At 34.3% G+C, this 16908-nt stretch overlaps 1 protein-coding gene across 1 annotated transcript in view; it reads right to left on the minus strand.

Annotated features, from left to right (window-relative positions):
* KIFAP3 (kinesin associated protein 3) overlaps positions 1-16908 on the minus strand; it is a 201980-nt gene that overhangs the window by 166625 nt on the left and 18447 nt on the right. The window contains exons 2-5 of the mRNA XM_027868293.1: positions 14418-14549; positions 11771-11925; positions 3408-3463; positions 2647-2788 (exon numbers count right to left, since the gene is read on the minus strand). Of these exons, the coding sequence (XP_027724094.1) occupies positions 2647-2788; positions 3408-3463; positions 11771-11925; positions 14418-14549 (485 nt within the window). The remainder of the gene's footprint in view (positions 1-2646; positions 2789-3407; positions 3464-11770; positions 11926-14417; positions 14550-16908) is intronic.

Genomic DNA, 16908 nt, shown 5'->3' on the forward strand with positions numbered 1-16908 from the left:
TAAATGATGAGGTCGAAGCCAGATTGCACATGGTTTGGAACAGAGTGAAAGTAGAGGAAGTATAGATGACTTTTTTAAGGAGCTTGGCTGAGAAGGGCAGGAGATGTATAGAATGATGCTAGGATCTATTGAGGATTTTTAAAAATGGGGACAAACATGGGCATGTTTATAGGCAGCAGAAAATAAGCGGTGTCAACAGCTTCCAGGAAAAAGGTTTGAAACAAGTTAAGCAATAAAGGGAATTAGGGTGGGCCCAGTTGAGATTAGCTAGCTTAAATCTATAGTGTACTCCAGAATTTTTTTCCTTCAGTTCTGTTCAACATGAGCAATAGGAGAGGTAGATAGAGACAGGGTTGAGGTTTGACAAAGTATAAAGAGTAAATGCAAGACAATATATAAAATCTTACTGTGCTTATCAATTATAAATTCAGCATTTAATTGAGCAAAATGGTAGCTTAAATGCTCTCCTTCAACACATCTCTTATGCATATGTCCAAATAATAAAAGATTTCTGAAAAGATATTACAACAGTCATAACTATTAAACTACTGAAGAGAAGAAGAGGTTCGATGTAAGGACCAACGCAAAGAGGAATTCTCCATAGATGGTAAACTCCTTGAGTTGTTCCTATTTTCCGATGAAATTGTGCTGATTTTTATCAAGACTGAGAAGCCTCCTAAGTGAGATCCATAATCATTTTAAAGAGTTTGGTCTCACTGTTACTGACACACAAGAAAAACCAAGGTGGTAACAAATCACCTTCTCTCAAGAACATGGTATATGGATGGAGAGACAGCCTATATAGCTTATCCATCAGTATGTGTACCCTGGACACATACTACAATTGGGCAGTGAGCTTAGTTGGCCTAAAACTGAACAAGAGAAGAGTTGGCTGGTTTGCCTTAGGAAACTGCCAACTTCTTTAAATGATCCTCAAACTTCTCTTTGAAACAAAGGCTAAACTTTCAAATGCCCATTTTCTTTCAAAGATAACATATTACTGTGAGTCATGGAATATTACAGTCTTTGAAGAACAACAGCTGAATATCACCCAAAGATCAAGTGAGAGGGGACTTGGATGTGTGTATGCTAGCGCACATTACAAAAACAAATTAGGAAAACTGGTATAAAAGATAGCATCTGAGAAATAAATGAATAGAAAAAATATGGATCAGTCACACAGAAAGGGAGAGATAATTGATGGATAGCTCATTTTCCATTGTTATCTATGCAAAGCCAAGAAAATGTAAAGAAAGTACACTGAATGGAAACCCCTTTGGTGAACTTATTAGAGAATATGGATGTGAGTTACACAAGACTGGTAACTATGGATGGGTTTTGATTTGTATCACTGAGATACACATTGAAAAAAAATCAAACCCCAATTGATAAATGATCAAATGATATAAACAGGCAGTTTTTAGAAGAAGAAATTGAAGCTATCTATAGTCATATGAAAATATGCTCTAAATCAAATTTATAAACTCTGAGGTATGACCTCACACCGAGAAAAAATGACAAATGCTAGATGGGATGTGGGGAAAATAGGCATAATAATAAACTGCTGGTGGAGTAGGGAGGTATGACCATTCTGAAGAATAATTTGGAACTATGCCCAAAGGGCTATAAAATTGTGCATACACTTTGACCCAGCAATAACACTACTAGGGCTGTATCCCAAAGAGATTAATGAAAAAAGAAAAAGATGTATAAGTACAAAAATATTTATGGTAGCTCTATTTGTGGTGGCAAAGAACTGGAAATCAAGGGGATGATCATCAACTGGGGAACGGTTGAACAAGTGGTGGCATACGATTGTGATGGAGTACGATTGTGCTATAAGAAATGACGAGGGGAGTGGTTTCAGAAAAACATGACAAGATCTACATGAACTGATGCAAAGTGAAGTGAGAAGAACTGAGTGATTATTGTGCACAGTAATAGCAACTGTAAAAAAGACTATTTGGCTACTCTGACAATATTTTGGAACAACTCTATTAAATGGAAGAATTATCAATAAAATCACAAGAGATTTAACTTTTACCATAACTAATACTTAAAAAATGCCTTGCACATAATAGGCCCTAAAGCAAACACCAACCTGAAATAACTTCAACTATCAAGCACTTCTGGTGAATGGAAAACAAGAATCTGGAATTCAGAGAATTAAAAAATACAGTAAACAAGCTAGTTTCATTTCTGTCTAAGAAAATATTAAAATTGTAACCAGAATAAAAATGTTTGTATGACTATTACCTTAGTAAGAAAAGGGATTTTTGAGAAGAGAAAAGATAACATTGAAGGCAACTCTTATTTTTCTGTGTGATTTAGATGTTTTATAGAGTCCACAGAGAATTTTTAAAATCAATCCACTATCATTATCTGCCATCAAGTGACCTCCTTGGATAGGCACATTCCTCTCAAATAGCACATATTCCAAGACATATATATTTTAATATTAGCCTAAATAAGATATCAGCAAGAAAATAAGTTAGCTGAAAATTACAATGTTTTCAAAAGCTAATTATGAGTGATTTCTGGATTATTCATGAAATTGATCCATCTATTATCATGGATAATCAAAAAATTGAGTTTTGTGACCATGAGTTTTTTGTTTTTCTTAAAATCAGGACATATGTAAATTACCATTGAGCAGTAGTTCTTCCAAGTTATCAGGATTCCGAGCAAGCTGCAGAATCAAGGCAGAACCGCGCACCTTATCAGGAATATCTTCATACAATAATTCAATGTACTCATCCATATCATTAATATTGGCGACTTCATCAATCTGAAATATACAAAGAGAGATGTAGGAAATACTAAAGTGAAAAAAAATTATACCTAATGTGTAGCCAAAGGGAGTTTATTTTTTGGCACAAGGCTGTAATTAATACTTCCTTACAACAACAAATTTCTAATGGACTTGTAATGGACCTCTTTTTGTTGTGGAAAGAACTGGACATTTAGGATTGGGGCACCAGGTATAGTAGTTATAAAAACACAAAATATAGAGGGAAGCATATACTCTAAAAATTGGAATTACGATTACTCCAAATGTAAAATATCTAAAACACTGTGCTGAATAATTTGTAGGAACTGCAACAGACTAAAAAGGCCATTCAATAATGTAATTTTATTATAAAGAGAATATTTCAAAACTTTACCCATCTTATCACAAGAAATCATACCATAAATGTCATAGTTAGCATTATTCCTCTTTATCAGTTTAAGAAGCTGGTATTCTTTTTTTCCTAGCAGTAATTGTAGACAAGTTCTTTTTCAGTCTCATTTACAAAAAAAATCCATACTTCACTAATTTGATTGTGGTCATTATTCAAAGAAAAATAACAAGTAGTTATTTAGCTACAATACTTTAAAATCAACATCCTATTAAAGTGTAGTCTTACCTCCATTCCTTCAAAAGGAGGTGGATCTTTAGGCTTGCTAGATTTTTCTTTTTTTTCTGTAACAATAAAAGGCAGAGCAATTATGAGGTTATGAGTATTTATTGATAAAATACTTTCCTATGAACAGATATTAATTCTAGCTTAGTGAGATGTTTTAAATCTGAATAATTTAGGAAAATAAACTGTTATTTTTTTCTTTCCAAAAACCTAGGGATGTGTGTATGTGTATGTGTAATGAACTCATACTTACTTAAAGTAAGCTATGTAAATAAATACAGCTCCCAGAAATCCCTAAATTCATTTTAAGCAGTAATGTAAACTTCCTGTATAGTAGTGATCTTACTTTCTAGTCTCCTGACTAATTAACATTTCAAATGAGAATGAGAAAAGAGAGAAAAAGGCAGACAAAGGAAGATAAAGAGGTGAAGCAGAGATTATACAATTCACACCAAAGAAAACCAGACCTTGAATGATTAAGAAGCAGTCTTGCTGCAAATATAGATTAAGTTGATATAAAAAAAGGTAAATGCTTATAGTTGGCAGTATTTTCCCTTCCCTTGGCACCTAAAACAACAAAGTGAGACTGATGAACATATGTCACAATCTGGAAACATAGGAAAATTTTTGATGAATACAATTTTACTTTATAATTCTCAAATATTCTAATGGATTGGTGATCTCATCATTATGTACCAAGGACGCAAGTTGAAGCCCAACTTTGGCAAATTTTGTCCATGATCCTCTATCAAAAGAAGACTGCCAAATATCCTGAGTGTCTTCACACAAAAACAGGATCATAGATATAGGACCTCAGAGGTTATCTAGTTCAAAACCTTCACTCTTTATGGAAGAAAATAAAGGCCCCAAGAGGTTAAGTGACTCACAAGGTCATTCCTTCATACATTCTCTTGACATTAGATAAATACCACTAGAGCACACAGATACCAATGTCATCCCTCATTCTTGCCTAATTTTGTCACCTAATTTTAAAAAATGGAGATTCATTAATCCTCTCCTTTTGTAGTTTGTTAATAAATATTTTTAGGGATATAATTTCCCCCTGAGGACTGCTTTAACTGAATTCAAGAAATTTTAGTATGTGACTTTGTTATTATAATTTTCTTTCATATAATAATTATTTCTAAGATTTGTTGGTTGACCCACTCATTATTTAAGATTTTGCTTTTAAGTTTCCATTTGGGTCTATATTGTACTCCCTGTACCGATTAATATTTTTAGTGCCTTATAGTCTGTAAAAGATGTATCAACCATTTTTACCTTTCAACATTTATTTGCAACATTTGTGTGACCTAATATAGGATTAATCTTTCTAAATATTCCATGTGGTATTAAGAAATATGTATATTCTTTATAATTTCTGCTTATAACATGCCTTAAGTGTTTTGGCTCTAATTTCTCCAGCAATTTTTTTTTCAATTTTGCCACTATTGTATTCTTGTCTATGTCTTTTGTTAATTCAATTAATTTCACCTTTATGAATTTAGTTGCTAAGGCATTTGGAGTATGTAAGTTTAATATGACATTGGCATGTTTAGGTTTCATTTCAGGATAGCATAACTCTCCTTGTTTGTCTCTTTTTATGTTGTAAATTTCTGTTTTTGCTTTGTCTGACATGATCACAACTCTTGTTTTTTGGATTCACATAATGCACAGCAAATTTGTTCCTGACCATCATTTTTATTCTGGATGTCTTTGCCTTTTAATTGTGTTTCCTATAAGCAAAAGATTGTGGTGTTTATTTTCCTGTTCGACCTATTGCTCTCTTTTATTTTACTGGATTGTTTAATCCATTCACATTTAAAGTTATGAGTTAGATTTATATTTAATTTTCCTCCATTTATCTCTAATATTGCTTTTCTTTAGAATTAAGATTTGCTGTCATTATTGTTTCTTTCTCTCTTTAAAGATAGTTCCTTGTCTCTAGTTATCTTTCCTCAATCTATTTTACAGTAACTGTATTCCCACAGGTTCTCTTCCCCTCATCCATCTTATCTCCCTCTCCTATTTCTCATTCCTTTCCTCAGTTCCACCTGCCTTTTGATAAGGCAGCATTCTTTAATCTCCCACAATCATTCTACCTAAGATTTTACAAACAAGTTTATTTCCTAAAGGAACATTGCCCTAGGCTTCCATATCTCTCTGCTTATGATGAATTAAAGTTATTTGCTGAATAACTCAATTTTAAACAAAATGTTCAGACTATCTACCCTGAGAACACATCAGTATTGACTGAACCATACTGCCTATTCTATCTATATAAAATTATTTTATGAGAAATTCCACACATTTGCAGACACTCGTTCTCATTATGGAAACTGACTGATATCAATTGAACTTTGTATGAAATTGTCATAATCACTATCAATGTCCTTTTTTCTGCCCATTTCCCATTTTTTGGTTAAAATAACCAAAATAACTATTTGGTTAAATAGGTCATGCTGGTTGGTATTGTTTTAGTTGAAAACCTTATCTTTTCTCAACTTTATTCTTCTAGCTATGTATTTAGACTTTCACACTAACAAGTAGGTGGCTTGACAACACAGCTGATTCATGAATGGCTTCCACATCAATAACATCAATTTTTATTTTTGTAACGTTATTCAGTGCTCACCATATATATCATTTCCAAGTCTTTTCTTGTGTCAGGCACTGTGCAAAGTGCTTTATAATAATTACAACTAATTTATTTGATCTTCACAATAACCTTAGGAGTTAAGTGCTATTATTATCCCCATTTTATTGATGAGGGAACTGAAGCAAGCAGAGGTTAAGTGACTTGCTCAGGGCCATACAGCTAGTAAGTATATGAGGTCAAACCTGAACACAGGTCTTCCTGACTCCAGGCCCAGGACTCTATGCACCATGACCTCACATAGCTACCCCTACAATAATTTCTTGAAAAAAAGTATTCATTTTTTATAGGCTTAACATTTCTGTTTAGTCTGGAAGTCTTTGGCTTCACTCATTCCTTATGCTGGAAGGTTTTAGATCAATTAACTACACATCGATGTAACTTATTAGGCCTTATCAAGTTCTTCATATAATTTATCTACCTTTTCACCTCCTGTAACAATGCATATAAACTATAATTATTTTCATGCTGTTCTTTTTACTATACTATGAGATAATGCATGAAATGATGTGTTCTTGTCGCCTATGCACACGTAATAAAAACTGCTATCTCCTTTATTTTCTTCTTCAAGGAGAACTTGAGAAATACTCTTCTATTTACCTGTAACTTCCTTCTCTTGGTTTTATTTATAGTGAATAAACCAAGACTAATAAAATTCTGTTCATTCACTAGTGAACAAGGTTCTCACAGGTAGAATACAAACAGTTAATATTTATAGGTGATCGAAGGAATGTGTGATTCTTAGCCTCCTCTGCCCCCTTTTTATTCTATAGTCAGTGAAAAAACAGATGGGAGTCACAGAGAACTGAGGACCATTTTGTATTTTTCTTTGCTTCATGTTGCCATGAATAAAAAATTCATCACCAAGTCATTAATCTATGGCTGCCTAGCTTCTCTGAACATAACTAGGCTGGTCCTCAAAAAGTCTATCCAATCTGCTGGCAGTATCATACCTGAATCCTTCCTACTATGGCATAACCTGCCAGATCTTGGACTATCTTGGCATAGCCTTCAATAATCCAGTCACTTCTATGCAACAGAGATAACAGAATAGGACTTTGTGAATGTTCCAATAAAATTTGGGAGGTACATGAGTTCAGGAGGATTAGCTCCTCCAGTATGAGGACTTGCCAAGTCTTTCTCAGGATACTTATCCACCTTTGGTGTCCACCTTCACCCAACTCTCACCTGTGGCTCCAAGAAGCTGTACCATGTGCAATGGTCACACCCTGGTAAACTGTCTCAGCAGACAGGCTAAACCAGGTTGAGGGTAACCAATGGGCCTCAAACTTGTATGTGATTTAGGGGGATGTCTACTCTAAGCATGTGAAGACATTTTCCAGCAGAATGGGTTAATGACAACAATTTGTTCCAATGGCCACGAAGGTGGTTGAAGCAGGTGTTGTGGAGCACTTAGAGCTTGGACAGGTATCAAAGATGCCAAGATCATCCACTGCATCCTGGGCCAATGCCAGTCATCTTGACTTTTGTTTTGCCAATGGACTTCAGTGACTCGGGAAGAAAGAGTGAGGCTGATGATTTTATGCAACTCTGCCTCACTTAAATCCAATTCACGCACAAGTCAAGACATCACCTGTGATGTCACTTGTCCTCTTCAAAAATGAAGTATGAACAACAATAAAAATTTCAAAATGCATTTTATATTTATTAAACAAATATAATGATCTATGGTAAATCTATTGATCCATTCTTCACCTGTTTTTCTACCATTTTCAGACTTTTTATACCATAGTAATTAATATTGTAAGTCATCATGCACCATAGTTTGGATTCACATTTATTCAGAAGAATTATAAATCTTTCATCTTTAGTATATTAACAAATTCTGTTGGTAATGCCTGAATAATTTTTTTTTACCACAAGCTAAATTACTAAGTACTTTTTAAAAAATACTACATATTGAGTCACATTAGTTTACAGCTTGGCTCACAGAATCCATCAACTTTCAGATGTGCCTAATTCTAAAATTCACAAGTTTAGAATGTAAAAAAATTTTAAAATATGTTAACACAGGCTACAATAGAAGCAATTAAAGTAGTTAATTCTACTACAGTAATCAAGTCCAGTTATAAGTGCTTCAGACACTTCAGTAATTTGTGGAGCCTTATACATGTCATCCTTACCCAAACATCTCTGAGGAAACCATGAAACATTCAAAGCTTGGAAACAAACTGAGAAAACTGCTGCTACAGCCACACTTTAAAATAGTTCATGGAGTTGTAGAGATAAACATTGTGCTAACTATAAATTCCCCACATCCATTCCTCTGTTATTTTGAAATAAGGTGATTAGACTATATTTGCCTTGGCAGAGCATTATTAGAGAAATTCTACCTTTCCCCTAGTCAAGGGCAGCTGCAAGTCTCGTAACGAAGAGAACAGTAAATGAAGTAAAAGAAGTTAAAGTCCCCATCCATAAATTCCAGTTCAACTCAAAATTTAAGTAATTAATCTAGGAACATAGGTCAATTTAAAGCTAAATTATAAATCCACTAATTTTCTTTTTTTTTGTTTTTCTTTTTTCTTTTTTTTTTTTCTTTTGGCAAGGCAATTGGGGTTAAGTGACTTGCCCAGGGTCACACAGCTAGTGAGTGTTATGTGTCTGAGGTAAATTTGAACTCAGGTCCTCCTGACCCTGGTGCTGATGTTCTATCCACTGTGCCACCTAGCTGCCCCCTTAAATCCACTAATTTTCAAGAAGTATCTCTAATACATTTATATTCTGGCATTGGCTTCATTTTAGCAAATTCTAGCTTTTAGGAATACCTTAGTGTTCTTGCACTGAATGATAAGAATACATTTTAGGATGTGAATGAGTACTGACTCATATTTGGTGTTTCTACACTAAGATAAATTATAGCAGTAGTATTGAAATTATGATTCTTTATAGCTCTTTATAAATTACTACTAAGACAGATGCCACTAGGTGGCACCTTAGTGTATAGAGCGCTGGGCTTGCAGTCAGGAAGATCTGAGTTCAAATGTGACCTCAGACACTTACTAACTTACTAGCTGTTCAACCCTGGGTATGTCATTTCGCCTCTGTTTGCCTCAGTTTCCACAACTGTAAAATGGGGATAAAAATAGCACTTACCTCATAGCATTGTGAAGATCAAATGAGGTAACATTTGTAAAGTGCTTGCATAGTGACACATAGTAGGCACTATATAAAAACTAGCTGTTATTATTATTTTTGTTATTATTAAAACTTTCATCACTTTGAAAGAGGTAGGGTATCTGCTATCAGTCACTATCATTGCTTTCATTAAGATTACTTTGACAGAAGGAGGGTATATGCATTTCTGGATATGTACATCAGAAACTTTCCCATCAGCTAAATTACAACAATAAAATTTTATTACAGTAATAAAATTTTATGAACAAATGAATATTTTGTCATGATGCTAGAATTACTTGAGTAATAAAAAATTAATAAAGGGAAAGAAGGTTGAAAGGTCACAATATAAAATATTATATATCTATATTTAGCAACTTTTAAAACTAAGTTTCATGTGTTTGAAGTTGACAAAAAACAACACAAGTATAATTATCAAGAGAAATAAAATCTTTTTTATATGAAATATATTTCACACTTATCATAATGAAACATTTTTGGCATGCCGGCGAATATTAAAATACCACATCCAAAGAAGCAATGTTTTGATCTGTGCTATTTGATCCCCTTTACCATGAAATGCGTGGAATTTCTTTATGTCTTCTGTGTCCGTCCACACTCTCTCTCCTCTCAGCCTCTACCTTATACATGCTTTTACTGAATATTTTCTAGAAGCTGTATTGATCCTAATTATATCTCTCGTAAAACAGGTTCTGTCTGTAGGAAGTACTAAGGAGAGACAGAAGAACTTGGAAACAGGAACCTGAGACAATAAAATAAGTATCCCATATATTCAAAACTCTTCTGCCTTGCTCTTGAATTTCTTCTTATCTTATGTACATTTCTACCCAACAGTCTCCATCACTTCAGTTTCTTCATTCTTAAAACCACCACATGCTAAAGGCCATTATGTAAGGAGAAAATACAAGTAAAAGATGGGCAGTTCTGAGCTCAAAGTTTCAATCCTATCATTGCACTGATCTGCAGGTATTGTGATAGAGCTGACATTTCACTGATGGGGAAACTGGCACAGAAAGATGAATGGATGAATTATTTGTTCAATTCAAATATGACTCTGAAGATTCAGAATGACAAATATTTTATAAATGGTCAAACTAATATTTAATTGTAGAGGCCTTATTTTGCAAGGTCTGAAAGTGATAAAATAGAACAATTAAAGTTGTTATACTGTTTTTTTATTATCCTGCTCCCTGAATATCATCTTGACTTAAAACACATACACAATTTATATGTCTGTAATATTACTTTAAAATGGTTTTCTGCAATGGCATGAGAAGTGAATTTGCCCTGGATTCAAAGTAAAAATGTTCTAATTAGTTGTTAAAAACACATTGTTAAGAAAACTTTCATAATCATAATATGACACTAAAGATATTCAGTATTAACAGGAGATATACAGAACACCTCCTTTCCCACCCCCACCAATACACATTCAAGCACAGAAACAAAAAATAATCTGTATGGTCTTTTAAATTTTACTATCTATATACAAAAAGAGGTGGCTGTTACCACAGCATAGAAAGATACTTTAGCAGGAATGTTATTTTAGCATGAACAAATATTTCAGAAAGAGAATTTCCGATGAAAAAACAACCAAAAATGATATTTTACATGTGCATATAATCCCAATAATTAAAAACAAATTTTTAGAAATAAAATAACTGACACACCAAATATTCTGACTACCAAATGAAATGTGCCAAGGGTCATTATTTTAAGCATGTTGTGAATGATGCTATCAGTCAAGGGACAAAGCATATATTAAGCAGCGAGAACTTTTATTTTAAAAGGGTGGGGGTGGAGCTAGAATGTTTCATTGGAAAGTCAGCTTATCAAAGATTTAAAAAATTTTTTGAATGTAATAAAAATGAAGTCTGAACATTTATAAATCCTATTAATTTCTACCATGCCTAGAAATATATATTAAATAATGGAACAGTCATGAGTTTAGTTGATTACAGTGTGAAATAGTACAACCTACTAATAATCAACACGAGGTGACAGACCATTAATATGTTTGTGACCTTTTAAATAACGAAAGACTAAAGTACAAAAAATCATGGATTGGGCTATTTTGAAATATATACTCTGAAATATTTATTTGTTAGGGTCTTTCTTCACTGTTTTTTGTTTGGGGAGGAGGTTAAGGGTGATGGAACAGTAGAGACAAAGGACAACAGTTTGTACTTTTCTGAACAACATTTAAAAAATAATTTCTTTGACAATCTCTGAAATAATAGATATAAGTATTATAAAACAAGGTTTTAAAATTGTAAATCATCTGTAAATTTTAAAATAGTGACCAATATTAAATTTGGCACATCTACTTAGAGTACAGAAAGTGAATTTTGTTCTAAATTTGTTCAAATATTGTCCTAAAATTCTTTCCATTAATTATTCCTGAATCAAAATGACATGCAATTTCCTATTATGTTTCTGTATATACAACAAAATAGTAAAATCTAGGAAAAAACAAATTATGAAAGATCAATAGAGGAGCCTTGCAGTCCTGCTCCTCTGGCCTTGAACACTGGTCAGAGACTATTCTGCTTACCTTTCCCTGACAAAGCATCACGCCGGTTCTGTAAGTAATATAACAGCTGTTCCACCTCATTTAGTTTTGAGGGATGAATGAGTTTACACTCTTCAACCACTTTCCGAGCCAAGGAAGTGATATCAGTATTAGCATTGAGACTTTTCAGACGAATTCTGTAAGAAAGAATTTTTCAATTCAGATATCATGACAGTAAGCAATATGTTAACATATATATAAACATTTATATAAATATATAGTTATTTGCATGTATATACACATTTATAAGTTTGTTTATATATATACATATATATTTTTCACATGCTTCCAATGAATACACAAGTTGAAAGCATTAAAATCTAGCTATCCATGAGATGTATTGGAAGAAATTGCAATGAAATATCAAATACAACTTGGACAATATGGAATGAAAAAGAACACCAATGGTCAGTAATAGTCTTAGTGAATAATCTTGTTTCTTTAAAGCTAGGCTACCTTCTCTGAGGAGAAAGTAGCTGAAAATAAGCAGAAGAGCCTTTAGGAGAATAAAAAATAACTCAGAAGTCCACATTTGAAAAAGGATTTAAGAGGTAAAACATATTTCAATAGATCAGCAATCTCATTAATGGGGGTATTCTCTCCAATGGTGCAGATCTCATATTTTCTCATCACATGCAGTTCTTATGCATGTTTTCCCATAAATGCTCTACAGAGGATTCTCCCAAGGTGCTAGGGCTTTATGCTAGATTTCCTGTCATTACCGGAGTACCAATGCAGTACCTGAGGTGATAGTCTGTTACCCCTTGCTCTTGATGTATGCAAACCAGACTATCTCCTTTTCATCTCAGATATTTCTTTATTTCAATTCAATTCAATGAAAGCATATTTATTAGGTGCCTACTACATGCCATGCACTGCGTTAAGCACCAGGGATACAAAGACAAAAATGAAACTGTTTCTATAACCAAGGAGATAATATTCTACCTAATTTTTATGACAGTTTTTATATCATCTGGTGTAAGCAATTCATAAATGTTAATATGCTGGAATCTGTTAAAATCATCATGCTTTTTTTCTACTGTGCTTTGAGTAACCTGTAACTCTGATTCCCAGATACTGTGATATTCCATGATGTAGCCATACAGAATACCAGAGAAAAATATGATGGTAAAAAGATGGGATTTTGTTTCAGAGAAAAGCCACGAATCACTGAAAGCAAAGATAATTTCCCAAATGCAATCCAGCCTACTTTCTTCTTCCTATTCAGTTCTGGGCTTTCAGCATTCAGTCTCTCCTCTTTTCAATCTATTATCTTACATTCGGCTGCCAAAATAATCTTTCCAAACATAAATCCAACCATAACGTCACCCCCGTCTCAAGAAGCTTCAACAGCCCTCTCCGGCCTCTAGAATAAAATAAAAATGCCTCAGTTTGGAATTTAAAGCCATTCGCACGCTCACTACAGATCACCTTTACAGGTTTAGTACACAGTACTCACTTTCATGCACTCTACATTCCAGCCACATTAGCCTGCTAGCTGTCACCTGAACTTGACCTATCTCCTGACTGTGCACTGGCTATCCGGTGCCTGGAATGCCTTCCTATCTCACCCCAACCTGTTAGGACTCCTATGTTTCACAGGATCAGCTCATAGGCTACTTCCTATATGAAGTCCTCCCTGATTCTTGGTTGTTCGTACTCTCTCTTCCTCAAATGATCACATATGTATGAATATATATTGATATGGATACACACTCATAAAACATGCATGATATCTACACACTTGTTAGGCTTATTTTTTTATATGTGCTATCTCCCTACCCCAACAGTAGAACGCAAGTTCCTTGAGGGCAGGGGCTGGTTTGCTTGTTTTGTCTCTATATCCCCAGCATCTAATATAATTGCTTCTAACGTACAGTGGGGAATGAATACTGGCTCTGCAATCAGAGAAACTGTGTTCAAATCCTGACTCTGTCACTTTCTACCTATGTAAACTTGAGAAAGTTCTTTAACTCTAGGTCTCAGTCTCCTCATCTGCAAATGAGGAGATTGGACCAGATGACCTCTGAGATACCTTCCGGTGACTCACTTTGGAAGATCGCCACTCCCTTCCCTGGCCTCCCCCCTACATCCATGTCCTCTATTTTGAAGAGGTGCCCAGGCCAAATTCATATTCCCTTCTTTACTCTTCTCCAGGCTGACTTTCTCCCTCACCCACAACTTTTCAGCTCTTTTTTATGTGCTTAAACATATTAGAATTTAAACTCCTTGAGGGCATGGACTGTCTTTCTTTTTCTTTACATGTGGTAGGTATTCCAAGTAGTTAGCACAATGCCTGGCACATGATAAGGGCTTCATAAATGTTTGTGGACTTCCAACTCAGGACAGACTCTTTAGATGAGCTAGACACCTTGCTTTGGTCATTAGGCCTTGCTGAAAAATGCCTACAGTAACTGTTCTCTGGAGTTCATCTGGTACTGACTATTATTTATCAAGATGAAAAAGCATAAAAAGAAAGTTATCGTAATTAATGATGGCAATCAATATCAACTCCAGTACATATATTGTCACCAACAAAATTCTGTTCAAATTTGAAAAGTAGTAAGTTGTGAGTATTTATAAAATGCTTAATACTAAGAACATGTATACAAACCTGAATAAAACTCACATTTTTTGACATTCCTTCCGTTCTCCCAGCATGGGATCCCCCATTTCTCCAAGAATGGTAGCTTCCACTTCATATTGAACAATAAGTGCCTTTTCTGATGGATGCACATCAATATTTCCTCCTTTAACCTTCCTAAAAAGTTAAATTAATATGTCATTACTGTTATAAATCACACAAAATTTTCCTGTTCATTATCTGGTAGGACAATTGTATATACACATGGGATACACATGGGTTAGGTTAACACATCTATTCAGTTCCCATTCCATGGAGTTAAATTCTATTTCACGGAATAATGAGTCACCTGTACATGAAGCCTGTCCTGGTTACCCCCAACTTCTAGAAGGGTGAGCATGCTAAGATTAGGCTACATTAGAAAAACAGTATGATATAGGAGAGTTCTAGATTTGAATCCTGAAATACCTGGGTTCAAATCTCACCCTTGACACTTACTAGCTCTATGACCTTGAGCACATAACCTAATCTCTCCAAGCCTAGGTTTCCTCATATTTAATACCTTGGACTAGAAGGCCTCTAAGGTCCGTTACAGTTCTACACGTATGATCTTCTTATTTATTTGGTATTTATCCTGTGGATACTTTTGTGTGTTAAGTATATGTGGAAGCTATTTCCTCAGATGGAACATAAGCTTTTAGAGAGTAGGAATTATTTCATTCTTTGTATTTGTATCCATATTACCCAGCACACTAACACATCAAAAAAGCTTAATGATTTTTTCTTTTCCTTCTCCAATCTAACAGACATATGTGGAACTCTTGTTCTTCCAAGCAGTGTGAGAAAAAAGGCATGGGGAGGGTACATGTAGTATTATGAATGAAGAACAGAGATAATGCCAATTTGCCTGAATCATAAAGTGCAGAAGGGGAAGCCTCCAGTGAGGCTAGGAAGGGAGGCTGGGGCCAGGAATGTAGGGTTTTAACACCAAACACAGGAATTTACATTTTATTCTAAGATAACAGGAAGCCACTGGAGTTGATAGAGTTGAATTAATTTTGTTAATGCAAAAGCCTGTCTACTTGATGCAAGTGAAATCATTCATTTTATATGCTGTGATCTCCACTATCACTGGTTAAAAATTCTACCCCTTGCCATACTTATGAAAGATATCTGATCTTGTTCTCATCCAATTATTTATATTCAGTTCACATACTCATTTGGAGTTTACTGTGTAATTTGTATTAGCTATTAGTCTAAATCTAATTTCTGGAGATTGCTTTCTAGGTTCTCCTCATGTTACATGTTATGTCATTCAGCTGTTTCAGGTCCTGCTGGACTCTTCATGACCCCATTTGGGATTTTCTTGGCAAACATACTGGATTGCCATTTCCTTCTCCAGTTCATTTTACAGACAGGAAACTGAGGCAAACAGGGTTGAGTGACTTGCCCAGGGTCACAAAGCTAAAAAAATGTGTGAGCCCAGATCTGAACTCAGGAAAATGAGTTTTCCTGACTCCAGCCCCAGCCCTCTATCCTGTAATTCTTATCAAATAGGGAGCTCTTCTCCAAGTAATTTTTGCTTTCAAATTTCAAATTATTGAATAATGGATTGTCCAGTTCACTTGCTTTTAATTCTTCCTTGTCTAGTCTGTCCAACTTTTGTAGTTTTCTAATTTTTAATCAATGATTCCGAATACTACTTTAAAATATAATTTGAGGTCTGAAAATGGTATTATTCCCTTTCCAATTCTCTCTTTTTTTATATTCTAGATCTTTTGTTAAATTTTATTGAACTTTCTAAAGAATCTTCTTGGTAGTTTTATTAGGATGGCACTAAAGCTACAAATTAATCTAAGTAGCATTTTCATTTTTGTTATTTGTGTTGGTCTCACTACAAGAACTGATTATTCCCTTCAGTTACATGTCAGTTCTTTATCTCTTGATCTACTGGTGCATTGGTAGAATTATTCTTAGATATTTTATGCACTTTGCTGTTATTTTGAAGGAGGCTTCTCTTTCTATTACCATCACTCCTCTGGGCTTTGTATTTATAAAGTAGAAATGCTACTGAAGTTTTTTTTGGGGGAAGGGGTGATTTAATTAGCTACTTTAATAAAGCTATAATCTCAATTAATTTGTGGATTGGCTACCATTTCCTAAGAAAATTATCACACCATCAGCAACTATTAAAGCTATTGTCTCAATTAATTTATTTGCTAATTGGCTAGGATTTCCTAAGTAAATTATTACACCATCAGCAACTATGGATAGTTTTGTTTCCTCTTTGCCTATGTTTATCTTCAATGTCTTTCTCTTGTCTTACTGCTAATACTAGCATTTCTAAACCATATCGAAAGCAAGGAAAAGTTGCATCTTTTTCTTCATCCATTTATTTGGAAAAGCTTTTAATGTTTCCCTAGTGTATATAATGCTAGCTTTTGATTTTAAGATATTCTTTACCATATTTTTAAAAAGTACTTCCATGTCTATGCATGATGACAACACCATGCTCTCAGTACCTCAAGCTCACCAC

Source organism: Vombatus ursinus, unplaced genomic scaffold (genome assembly GCF_900497805.2).
Source record: "Vombatus ursinus unplaced genomic scaffold, bare-nosed wombat genome assembly UNPS02014789.1, whole genome shotgun sequence".
NCBI classification, from domain to species: domain Eukaryota; kingdom Metazoa; phylum Chordata; class Mammalia; order Diprotodontia; family Vombatidae; genus Vombatus; species Vombatus ursinus.